The sequence below is a fragment of the Procambarus clarkii genome, chromosome 24, assembly GCF_040958095.1.
Source record: "Procambarus clarkii isolate CNS0578487 chromosome 24, FALCON_Pclarkii_2.0, whole genome shotgun sequence".
NCBI lineage: Eukaryota > Metazoa > Arthropoda > Malacostraca > Decapoda > Cambaridae > Procambarus > Procambarus clarkii.
The window spans coordinates 4,068,598-4,080,965 of NC_091173.1; the positions used below are offsets into that span (position 1 = coordinate 4,068,598).

The 12,368-nt window shown below is 49.5% G+C and overlaps 1 protein-coding gene across 1 annotated transcript in view; it reads left to right on the forward strand.

The window, feature by feature from the left end:
* Nucleotides 1-11,667, forward strand: part of LOC123761793 (Nucleolar complex protein 1) — a 253,815-nt gene extending 242,148 nt beyond the window's left edge. Inside the window, exon 19 of the mRNA XM_069330489.1 lies at nucleotides 10,526-11,667. Within this exon, the coding sequence (XP_069186590.1) occupies nucleotides 10,526-10,716 (191 nt within the window). The 3' untranslated portion in view covers nucleotides 10,717-11,667. The remainder of the gene's footprint in view (nucleotides 1-10,525) is intronic.
* The last annotated feature ends 701 nt before the right edge of the window (nucleotides 11,668-12,368 follow it).

Consider the following 12,368-nt stretch of genomic DNA (forward strand, 5'->3'; position numbering starts at 1 on the left):
CGTTCTGGCTACTAGGTATGACATATATATATATATATATATATATATATATATATATATATATATATATATATATATATATATATATATAATATATATATATATCTATATATAATATGTGTGTGTGTGTGTGTGTGTGTATAAATAATGTGTGTGTATACTTTTTCTGTTGACGGGGCACTGGGAGAGCAGCTTGCTCTGTTGACTCTAGCATGGTCTCGCAGTTAGTGGATGCTTTTGGTTGTCTTCCGGCCTCTGATGGCGGCGGCGGATGGCTCCTCCCCCTTTTGGGGGGGTTCATGGCTGGCGGGGTTGGCTTCTTCCCCTGCGCTTCGTCATGTCATCCTGGTGGGTGCGTTGGACGTGGTCATTCCACCCCATCCTTCTGGGGTTCCAGCCTGCTCTATGCAGACACGTGCCTGGCGAATCTGCAGTTCTGGACTACTTCAGTCTGCGCCCTGGATTCTTTGCCCTCATTTGAGGACTGTTGTCTCCTGTCCGGCTTTTGTTGGGGCCGGGTGCCTGGATGGTGGCCCTGGATCTCCAGGTCTACTCTTGGCACGTTTTTCTCTGGTTTTCCGGGACTGGCACAGTTGGTGGTGGGGCTTCAGGCTTGCCGCTTTTGTTGCCTTCCCTATTTTGTAATTGGCACTTGTTGTTTTTACGCATCTTTACTGGATCTTGGTGCCCTGTCTGAGTCTCCTTGGGATTCGGTGTCTGGCCTACCTCGACGACTGGCTGGTGTGGGCTTCCAGTCGGTCTGCTTGTCTGCTCGCCAGAGGTGTGGTTCTTTCCAGATCGTCGGGTTTGGTTTCCTGGTGATCTGGAGGCCTTTCCATCTGTTTCCGTCCCGGGTTCGGACCTGGCTGGGTCTTGTTTCGGGCTCTTACACCGCTCCTTGTCTTTCCCTCCAGAAGTGTTGCTGCGGCTGTGGTCCCGCCTTCAGCTGTTCATGAGCGAGTCCCGGGTTGCTCGGCGGTTGCTCGAGCAGCTGTGCGGGAGTCTGAACTTCGACATGCTGGTCTGCCCGCGGGGTCGGGTTTGGCTTTGGCGTCTGTTTGGTTCCTATAGAGACTTCCCTTTCGTGTCTCTTGCAATCGTTGGGTTCATTCCTCCGGGGATCTTGTGTTGGTGCTGCGTCACCAGCTTCCTCTTTGGGGTTTTCGGGGTTCCGTGCCTTGGCACCTCCCCTAGCCTTTGCTCGATGTATTCACGGACGGGTCATCTTTCAGCTGGGGCTTTGTGGCCAGTGCTCACCAGGTCAGCCGGGGATGGTGGGGTCTGTCCGTCCGTCGGGCTCACAGCACGGTTCGGGAGTTCTTGGCTGTCAGGTTTGCACTTCGGAGGGTTTGGGTCACTCGGTGCTCTACCATTCAGCTCCATTCGGACTGTTCTCTGGTGGTTCTTTGCCGGAACCACAGGGCTTCTCTTAGGTGTTTTGACCTTTGGGGTTGGTCCCTTAGAGTGGCTCGTTTTCTGGATTCTCGTGGTTTGGCTAACCGTGAGGTTCATGTCCGGGGTGTGTCCTGCGTCCTGGCGGACAGCTGTCTCAGTTCATTCCTCTGTTTGCGGTTTGGCCAGTCGTTGCCGACTTGTTTCGTTGGCTCTGCCGGACGTATGGACTTCTGGCCATGGACGTCTTCGATTCGGCGTGGTCTAGGTGTCGCCCATTCTATGTGGTGCCCTTACCCGCCTACGAGTCGTTCACGGTGGATGCCTTTCGGCAGGACTGGTTGAGGTGTGGGGTACCTGTTCCACTTCTCCCAGTTCAGGTGTTGCTTCGGATTTTGGCTCAGTTGGAGCCCATTCCCACGAGAATAGTCCTTATGGTCCCTTGGTGGCCAGCCCTGCTATATTTTCAGACGCTGCTTGATAGGTGTCCGAACCCGGGGCGTTTTCCCTCGGCTCCACCTCTTTTGGCAAATCGGACCGGTCCTGTACGTGACTGGTTCGGCCTTCTCCCCGGCTCTTCGCGTCTGGTATTTTGACGCGGGTATCACCATTTCTGTGGTGATCAGGTGCTTTGTTGATGGTGTCCCACCTGCGAGCTTCGTCTTGGTGACAGTATGACGTTCCTGGTGTTTCTGTGCACTTTTTCTTGCTCCTCGTAGGTTGTCTTCTTTTTCGCATCGGGTTGTCTTGTCCTTTCTTGGGTTTTCAGCACTACAGTTAATTGATATTTCTTACTGTCGCCTCGTTTTATGCGCACTGGCGGAGCCACTCCGGATTGTGTTTGAGGTGGACATCACATCTGCCCCGTTTCGTACGCTTTGTCGTGTTTTGTTTTACCTCTGGCCTGCTCATGCGTCGCCTGAGCCGTCCTGGTCCTTGATCAGGGTGCCTTCTTATCTTCTCCTCAGTTCATGGTAGCCCCTTCGGTTCAGGTTTCTGCTCTTTGGTACTGATGGTAGGTTTGTGTATTTGCAGCCTTTCTCCGTCCTGGCAACGGTCGAGACGGGTGCTTTCCGGAGGGGTTCTTGGGTTATTGATGCTTGATTGGTTTGGCTGGGGGTGCGTCCTGTGTTGTCCGGTTGCGCTTTTTGCCGTTACCTGCGTACTGTAGCTCTTTCAGAGCTCGGGTCTCCCAGGTCGTCCGCAGAGTTTTTCAGTCTTCCAGCCTGCGGTCTGTCCTTGCTCCCGTGCTGTTTGGACGTTTGCAGCTTTTGCTGCTGTGTTGGTAACATCTAGGGCTCATTTCGGGTGCAGGGATTTGAAGGTCGCACAGGTTCTTGGCCACCCATTCTTTATGCACGTCTGCTACTGTGCGTTTTTGTTGCCTTGGGTCGCAGGTTGCAGCCTGTTGTCTCGGCTTTGCTTTGCGGAGTTTGTGGCGGCCGCCTCCCGGGTCAGCCCTTTCTTTTCCTTCTCCTTGGGTATGAAGCTCCAGGGAGCCATAGGGGCTTCCCACAGAAAACCTGCATTGAATATAATGAAACACCATTTTCTGCGTGAGCCCCATAGGCTACCTGGCAACCCTCCCTCCCCACCGGTCGGCGGTTTTTCTGGGGGGAGCCCCGTCGGCTCCCCGGAGCTATCCAAGCTGAATGGATATGTATAACTTTCTGGCATCAGTCAAAGTGCTAGGAGTTCTTGCCTACCGGGACCACGAGCCAGAACCTGGCCTCCCTCAGAGAGGCACGAGGAGCAATGGCCTGTAGAAACCCCCTGTGGTTGGGAGCATTCTGTGTCTGCCATCGACCGGGATTAGCACCCAGAAAGGTAGGCACCCAGAAAGGTAGGCACCCCAAAACAAACCCCTATTCTGGTAAAAATATTGCTACCGAAAGCTGAACGAGTTGACAGAACTCCCCAAACAAAAGTATCTAACTAGCATGACATCATCACGTCGCTGCGCCACCGTCTGCGCAACCCCCCTTCCTCCCTGGGAGGGGGTAGGGGGAGCCCCAGACCCTCCACGCCAGCGATCCAACTGTCAGTTCTTGGCTGATGGAATTACTGGCTGGTCGAGTGCCTCTGGCTCCAGTTTTTGTTTCAGTTCTGTGCATTGTGGTGTGGACTGTCTCTACCGGTGGGGTATGAGCCAGAAGTAAGATTCTACGGTACTCGGGCTGCATGCGCCTAGGGCTATCTTCCATAGGTGCCCTGTAAGTACTGCCCTTGGGGCCACCTTCCACAAGTCACCTTGGGTTCTACCTTCGCTGTGTCCTTTTACTGCTCGGTATTGGGCCGCCCTTGGAGTCGGCTGGGGTTTTGTTGCCCTGGTTTGTCTCTGGGTAGGTGGTAGTTTTCGTCACTGGTAGGGGCGCAGGGTACTGCACAGCTAGTTTTCACCATAACAGCGGCCGGCTCTGTTCTTCCTGGGTACGTTGTCTTCTTGCAGGGTTTTTCTTTTGTTTTTGTTTTTGCCTGGTGGGGGGTCTGCCTTTATGGTCCCCCCATTCCTGTTCTAGGTGATTTCTTTTGATTCCTTCTGTTGATGGTACTCCCCGCTTGGTCCCCGTGAGTGGACACGTCCCTGGGGTTCAGCTTTAGCAGTTTGTTGGTAGAATTGGGCGTCGGTTCGCGGTACCCTGCCTGGGCTTCCCTTAGTGTGTACCAGCGTCTAAGGGCCCTGGAAAACCCCACGGGGGCTCCGTGGTCCTATAGGTATGTCCCCGGAGTCCCTCTCGCGTCCTGCGAGTTTGACGGTTGATCTGTCCCCTTGTCTCAGGGTGACACTCACCGGTTGTGCCTCCGTCATGCTGCCTGTTGGGTCATTGTTTCTTGTAACCCTGAGTCGTACGACGGGTGTTGTCAGTACGTGCTCTCTTTCACCCAGGCCACTGGTCATGATAATCGGGTGCAGGCAGTTGCGGCGTTGCTTGCTGGTTGTAGATTGCTGCGACGCTCTTGGTTGTTTGCGGTCCCGGATGCCCCGAAGCTGCCCCGTTTTGGTGGTTGGGATTCGGACTTGGGGGTGGGGGTCGATTCAGGTCTGGCTCCTTCTGCTCCTTGTCATTTCCCTTCTGTTTTACACACTTCCTCCCTTGCTTCCTGCTCCGAACCATAGGCGGGTTTCGGGGTTGGGGCGGGGGTCTGGTTGGGTCGAGACTCGGGCGGTCTCGGGGGTTTCATCTTCCAGGGTGGCAGCGGAGGCATTCGAGTCGGTTCCTCCAGCTGTGTCGTATGAGTCTGACCAGTGGGCTCCCTTCATTAGTGTTTGCACAGCTGCCCCGGGTTTTCCTTGTCAAGCTGGGGCTTTGGGGCTGCGGCTCGGCCCTGGGTCATGCCATCGAGGTTCCCGGGGTTAGGGAGGGGTTGCCTGGGGGGCCTCGGCCCCATTTGCCCCTCTTGGGTCTTTGTACCTTTGGTGTGGGGCTGGCAGTTCCTCAGAGTGGGGTTGTTCCTTCCCCTCTGTGTTCCTGTTGTTTTCGGGTATACCCCTTCCTGGGTTCGATTCCGTGTTCCTTCGGGTTCGTCGGTCCAGTCGTTCCTAGGGGTGTGTTTCCCCCCATTTTCCTTACCCTTTTCACTCTTACGTCGCAATACTGCTCGGAAAAAAAAAATCAAATGTGTATTCAGGTCAGGTACATCCATACAAGGTGTGGAACAAACATTGATGGATTTATATATTGACCTAGTACATACAGTGTCTAAACCGCTTCGTATTGTTGTCCCCTGCATGTTCCTTGCTCAGGGGTGCTTGTCGTGGTTCTCGTTGGTTCGCGAGTCTCTTCGTACCTTCCAATATTATTGGAACGTCTGTTGATTTTCGATGTGGTTTCCCTCGGGTCTTTTGTCGGCCTCGTTGGTTCCCTTCCGTCATCTGTTTTCTTTTGCTTCGTTTTCGCCTTGTTTTGTTTTCGTGTCGTCTCTACTTCCAGTTTCGGCATTCTTCGTCTTCGTTACACACACCTTCCTGGTGTTTGTAAGATGTGTGTTTACGATGTGTCTGTACGTTGTATGTGTACGATATGTGTGTCCAGCTGGTGTACGAGCCATGCCTCCCGGTGGGCGGGTGGTGCGTTTTGTACCTCATGTGCTGGGGCCGCGGTGTGCGTTTTGTTTATGGCGGTATGCTCATGTGTTCGCATCGTTTCTCGTGGTTTTCTACGGCTTCTTGCTCGTTTCTCCCTCCAGTCGTGGCCCTCTGGATGCTGAGGGTGTTTTGGATTTATATCTGGGAGTGTCACTTCGTTCTTCCTCTGCTTTCGGGTGTGGGATGGTTTGGCTTGGTGCCGCCGCCTCCCCCTCTGTACTGCTCCGTCTTCTGCAGGGCGCGCGCCTTTGGCCGTATTTCTCCTTCTACTTCCGCATTTTATTCAGATAACGGTACATACTATACCTACTTTGTTGAGTATGCATGGCTTTCGGGCACACCATTAGCGCTGCTCCTGGTATGTTACTTGGCTCGCCTGTGTTGTGGCACAGTCGTGTGTCTGCTCTGCAGGTGAGGTTGTCATGTCTGGCGCCTCTGTCGGCCTAGTGCTGGTTCTCACATTTTGGTGGGGTACTTGCCTAGTTGTGCTTGCGGGGGTTGAGCTCTGGCTCTTGGGCCCTGCCTCTCCTGTCAGTTGACGGTTGTGCAGTTTCCTGTGCCTCCTGGGCTCTGTCTTCTCTACATTTGCTCCTGTGGGTGGAGTCTGCCTCCACCACATAGCTTCTTGGTGCTTTCCGCTTCCTTTCCCCTATGACATTGATCAGGTTCTTTTTTGTGTCTGTGACTCCTTTGGGTACTCAGCTTCCTCCTGTGTCCCCTTGTGCGTACGAACATACGGACATAAGTACAGAGGAACTGCAGAGGGCCTGTTGGCCCGTGCGAGGCAGCTCCTGTTTCTTACCACCCATTCCCACTCATATACATGTCCAACCCCGCCCTTGCACCAATCGTGGGGCCCCACCACTACATTACGTGGTCATTGGTTTCGCGAATCACCGGGCCTGTTACCGTGCCGGTCATTCCTCTGGTCTTTCCTGATTCTACGCTTATCCCTTTTATGCCCATTGTTTTGTGCCCACAATGTGCCGCAAGGGTGGCGTGTGCCACTATCCCAGTTTCTGTTGTTTTGTGAAGATTGGTGTTAATAAACACAAACACTTAGAAACTATCTTTTGTTGCGTATACAGTAGTTGCGGGTGATATTTTGGTGGGCAATGGTGCAGGTTGGCCGCTCTGAGAGTCGGTACGGTGTCTCGCATGTGTCTGTTCTAGACCACACTTGCAGGTAAACTAGTTATTATTCGCTACTCTGCTGGTTATATGCTTGGGCGCTGCCTCACCATTCTCCAAAGGTTGGCAGGAATTTTCCCTGGAAGTACGGAACGGTTTGAGTTCCATCATTGGTACTATGTAGAGCTTTGCTTCTCTAGTTAGGCTCATGCGTTTGGAGCGAGTATCTTATTGAGATACTCTACTCACTCCGCCACCCTTGTTCACTGCTCCATCCTTGTTTACTCTTACCCCCGCTTGGCGGGATTGCGTCGATGCCTCCTGGGGTGGGGTAACAGGGGTGTTTGGTGTGGTGTGTTTGGTCACCTTGCATGTGTCTTCAGTGCCTTTTTTGTCCCTGTCTTTTGTTCTTTGTTGTCCTGTGGGGCTCTGCCCCGCATTTCGGTGCTTTTGGTTTCGTTGTCGACGCTTGGGTCTTATTCCTCTCGGGACACTCATTCCTTGCCTATCTTCGGTGCCTGACTACACCCTGCTGTCCATGAGGTCCATTGGGTATGTACGCCCTCCTCTACACATTTTGTGGTTGGTCGTGTGCCTTACTTCCTGGCCGCTCCTTGGGCCGTATTCGGGGTTTTCCTTACTTTTTTCCGTTTTTCCTCCTCCCATGCTCCACCTATTTGTGTATCTGGGTCAGTGCTATTTGATTATTCTGTTGTTTGGTGCTCAGGTGGGCCTCTGTCCATGTTAAGTTCCCTGCTTTTGGACTTCTCCGGTTTTCTGTTTTGGTACCGAGTTCCTGCGATTTTTCTGTGTGACTTCCTGCAGGCTTCGGTGTTGTGCTGTCTGTGGGGGGGTTGTGGACTTTTGGTCTGCCGCTCTTGTCTTCCTGGTTCCTTTTCTTGGAACCAGGTTTGCTGGGTTCCGGTCCTGGCTCCGGTTTTTCTTTGTTCCTTTTCCGGAACGGGTGTGTTTGCTTTCCTGCGGTTCACGTCCTGGGTAGTTCTCCTCTTGGATGCCTCTGGGACGCGTGCGTCTTTCTTCCCTGCTGGAGCTGGTTATCTTGCTCCTTTGGGTTGCGGGGTCGCAATTTTTCGATTCACGTTTTGCGCTTTGGTTTATGGTGCTAGTTTCTCGTCATTTGTGTCAGCACTGGTGGGTTCCTCATTGGTCTCCCACCTGCGTGTTTCGTCTCGGGAGTGGTGTGTGGTTTTCCTGGCGGTCCTTCTGGTTGTCCTATCACTGCGAAGGGTCCTTCGGTCTTTGATAGGGTTGGCTTGTCTTCCCTTCGGGGTTGTTCCGGGACCGTCGTCTGGGCTCGTGTCCTGTCACCTCGTATTGGGTGGTGCTGGCGGAGCCGCTCCTGCTTGCATTCGGTGTTGCGGTTCCTTCTGCTCCATTCCACTTGCTGTCCTGGGTGTTGTTCCCCTCTGGCCTGCTCTTGAGTTCTGGTGCCGTCCTGGTAGTTGGCCGGGTGGTCTCGTTTCTTCTTGTTTTGGTCTTTGTTTTGTCTCTGGTCTTGGTTTTTAGGCTAGGGCACGTAGCATCCGCCTCCCGGTTCCTTCCCTGTTTTCTTTATCTGTGGTGAGGTAGCTACGGGGAGCCGACAGGGCTCCCTCCCCCCAAATAATCAGCGTTGAATGTAATGAAACGCCATTTTCTGGGTGAGTCCCAGAGGCTCCCCGGTATCCCTCCCTCCTTCCGGTCAGCAGCGTTTTTCGCGTATTTTGACATCCAGCATAAGAACTGACAGTTGGATCGCTGGCGTGGAGGGTCTGGGGCTCCCCCTACCCCCTCCCAGGGAGGGGGGGGGTTGCGCAGACGGTGGCGCAGCGACGTGATGACATCATGCTAGTTAGATACTTTTGTTTGGGGAGTTCTGTCCACTCGTTCGGCTTTCGGTAGCAATATTTTTACCAGAATAGGGGGTTTGTTTTGGGGCGCCTATCTTTCTGGGTGTAATGCTCCCAACCACAAAACGGTTTCCATAGGGCATTGCTCCTCGTGCCTCTCTGAGGGGGCCAGGTTCTGGCTCGTGGTCCCCGGTAGGCAAGAACTTCTAGCACTTTGATACCAGAAAGTTATACATATCCATTCAGCCTGGATAGCTCCAGGGAGCCTCCGGGACTCGGCCAGAAAATGGTGTTTCATTACATTCAACGCTGGTTTTTCGTGTTGGTTGAAGCTTAGCTTCCGAACTGAAGCTAGGCAGCCGGCGCGGTAGGCCCGCGGTTCTCCCCTCCCCCTCTGAGGGCGAGGAGGGCTGCGTGGACGATTGGCGTGGCAGTAAAGTGTGATGTTTGCTTGTTTGCTTATTTCCTTGTGGTTGTAGGGGGTTTCTACACCTCTGTTCGGTTTTTTGTTTTAGTTTTTTACCATGTGGTGTTTGGGTGTTGATTTTACACCGGGTTTTCCGTTTTGTCTTTTTTGGGTCAGGGCCCTTGGGTTTGGGCTCAAGTGTCCCTGTCTGTTATGCTTGCTCCCACACCTTGTCCCTCGGTTTTCGGTCTGCTTTGACTGTTTCCCTGGGGGGGTTCTGTCTGGGGCTGTGCTTTGCCTTTCTGTGGGGTTTATCTGCCGGCAAATGTGGTGGTTTGGGCTCCCTGGTTCGATTCCGGGTTCCTTTGGGTTCTTTGGCTTCGTTCTGGAGGTTTCTTCCTCTTGGGGCCCCCTTTGTGGGTTCAGGGGGCTTTGTTTCCTCGTGTGTGACCCGGTTCTACCTTCTGGGATTCCGGGGTCTTCCTGGCTTGTAGACTGATCTTTTTGGGCCTTGGCACATGTTGTGGTCATGTTGGGACTTTGGGGTTTTGTTGTCGAGGTGGGCCTTTTGATGCAGTTTTGTGCCTGCTTCGCCTGGCCGGCGTGGTGCTCTCTGCCCACTAGTCGGTGGCTTGTAATTTTCTTTTCACGTGTATAATTTAATTACCTAAGTGTAATTACCAAAGTGTAGTTACAGGATGAGAGCTACGCTCGTGGTGTCCCGTCTTCCCAGCACTCTTTGTCATATAACGCTTTGAAACTACTGACGGTCTTGGCCTCCACCACCTTCTCACCTAACTTGTTCCAACCGTCTACCACTCTGTTTGCGAAAGTGAATTTTCTTATATTTCTTCAGCATCTGTGTTTAGTTAGTTTAAATCTATGACCTCTTGTTCCTAAAGTTCCAGGTCTCAGGAAATCTTCCCTATCGATTTTATCAATTCCTGTTACTATTTTGTATGTAGTGATCATATCACCACTTTTTCTTCTGTCTTCTAGTTTTGGCATATATAATGCCTCTAACCTCTCCTCGTAGCTCTTGCCCTTCAGTTCTGGGAGCCACTTAGTAGCTCCCAGAACTTCACATAAACTTTCTGGCTGGTTTTATCTTGGTTTTGGGTTAATCTCTGATCCACAAGCTACCCCCCCATCCCCTCATATTGAGCACCCAGATTCTGATTCTGGCTCCCAGTAGGCTCAAGTGGATCTTGGAGGTCTGGCACGATTCCCTAATTCTTTGCAGCCTCAGTTCTATAGCAAGAGGGAGTTACTGAGGGCTCATTCCCAGAAAACAAGGCATCAAACATATAGAATAATGAAAGGTTACTATTGTGATTTCAACTTTCAGAAATTATGTAGATCAAGAACCTTAATGGGTGTTATTCATGAGGAAGTATATGAAATTCATTCTACTCATTGTTCTCTGGCCACACCTCATCACGTTGGAAGAATATTTTTTCTTATTTTTTCTTTTGCTAGTCATTGTTGAATATTTCAATATTTCAAAACAAAAGATTACTTCCGTAGTTATCTCACATAAAATTTGAAGCACATATGTAATGGAGTGATGTACAGTATGATGCTTTTTATTTGTTTTTGAAAAGAAAATGTTGACATTTTTAATTGAATTCTAAAAGTACAATTACGTGCTATTTACAGATGCAAAGCAACTCCATTGGGAGGTGGACCGTGACAGAAATTTTAAAGAATTTGATTGGCGTAAGAAGAAACAAGGAAACGGACGCAGTGGAGGTCAGCGCAGGGAACGCTTCAGAAGTGACAGAGCCAAGGACCAATTTAAAACTAAAAGAGGAGGATTCAAGAAATTCAAGAAAAGGAAGACACGTTAAAATTATATCTCTGCTCTAAATTCTGTACACCATATAAATATATAAATACTTCATTCTCAAACCATAGTTCTTACATTCAGTTGCAAATGACTGCATTTTTTGTATTGTCTGCAGTGTCTTCATGTGACTTTTCAGGCTCTTCTCTATATACTTAGCCTTGCTCTTTATCTTGCTTCTTTTTAGTCTTTTAAATACTGTACTGCACAGTATATAATTTCTTGTTGAAGAAAAAGGTTACTTTTTGTAAAAGTAATCCACTGCTGAGTTCTGGCGTAATGATTTATGACTCCGTTCTTTGTATTCTTAACACAGTTATGATGTACAAATGGGCACATTATTTAATAGTTTTCTTCTAATGTATTCTATTGTCATTATCACTCAGCTTGCTGCATATTCTTAGCCTGACAGGTGTAAAATATAAAGTACATTTTATTTATATATTTTTAATCACTGTATATTGATGACACCCCCCAATTACTCTGATTTGTTATACTTCCAGAAAAATCTCATTCATAGCTCAGTGACATAATTACTGTTGTTACTAAAATTAATTTCATAATATTAAATAAATTGTCTGTATATATGTGATATATATGTATACATGTGATGTATATCTTAACAGTTTATCAGAAGTAGTACAGTTGGGTTCATTCTCAACTCTCAATCGGGAATCCTAGGTGGTACAGAAATGGTTGGTCACATTTCCTATCATCCACTGCTTCTGTTCACGTAGCAGTAAATAGATACCCCCAGAAGTTACCCAACTGTTATGGAGTTGCATCCTGGGGAGGGTCAGTAGTTGATCTTGGGGTACCTCAATACAAACCTAACATATGTACTTTATATACACAGGCTACCTGTCCCCAACAAGATGATTATAAGGTGCTGTACACCCTATTAATGTTTTTGACAATACAGTACAACATCTCGACAATAAATATGTTTCCCATGCATTTTTGTTTCTTTTTTCCAAAACTATGAAAAAGATCAACTGAATGTAACTTCAATACCTAGTGTGCCCATATATAAACTACATCCTGTTTCTAAAAGTAAAAAAAAAAAATACGGTGCTAGTAAATTATTAATAATTAGAAATGTGTTGGTTGCCTTGCCAAGTACAATACAGTATAGCACAGTAACACTATAATAGTTGGCTGTATGTATTGTTTGTTCATCTGGACATAAAGTGATCCTGTCCACAGGTGCCTCACTAATTTGTTATCCAGTCACCACTAAGGAGGCACTATGTAAGTAAGTTGGAAGGCTTGTTAATACTAAAGATTTATAAATACATAAAATCAGTGTTGAAAGTAACAAAACATATCTTCCTGGATGAGCCCCTGTAGCTTCCTGAAACTATCCCATTGAGATTGCTTCCAACTACTACTAGTTCACGTCAATGGCAAAGTTCTATTTGGTCTACCGAGGACCAGAGCCAGAACCTCCCCCCCCCCCCTTCTCCTCAGAGGCTCAGAGAGCAAGTAACATGCCGCCACCTCAATTGGAAAGCATCTAGAAAGTCAATGAAGCATTACAGACCATTATTGAGTTCAAAAGAATCAAAGCCTCAAAAACTACAAAACGAACTCCCCAAACTATAAATAATCGAATTTCAAAATTAGCTCGAACTCGTTACTATCAAACCACTACCA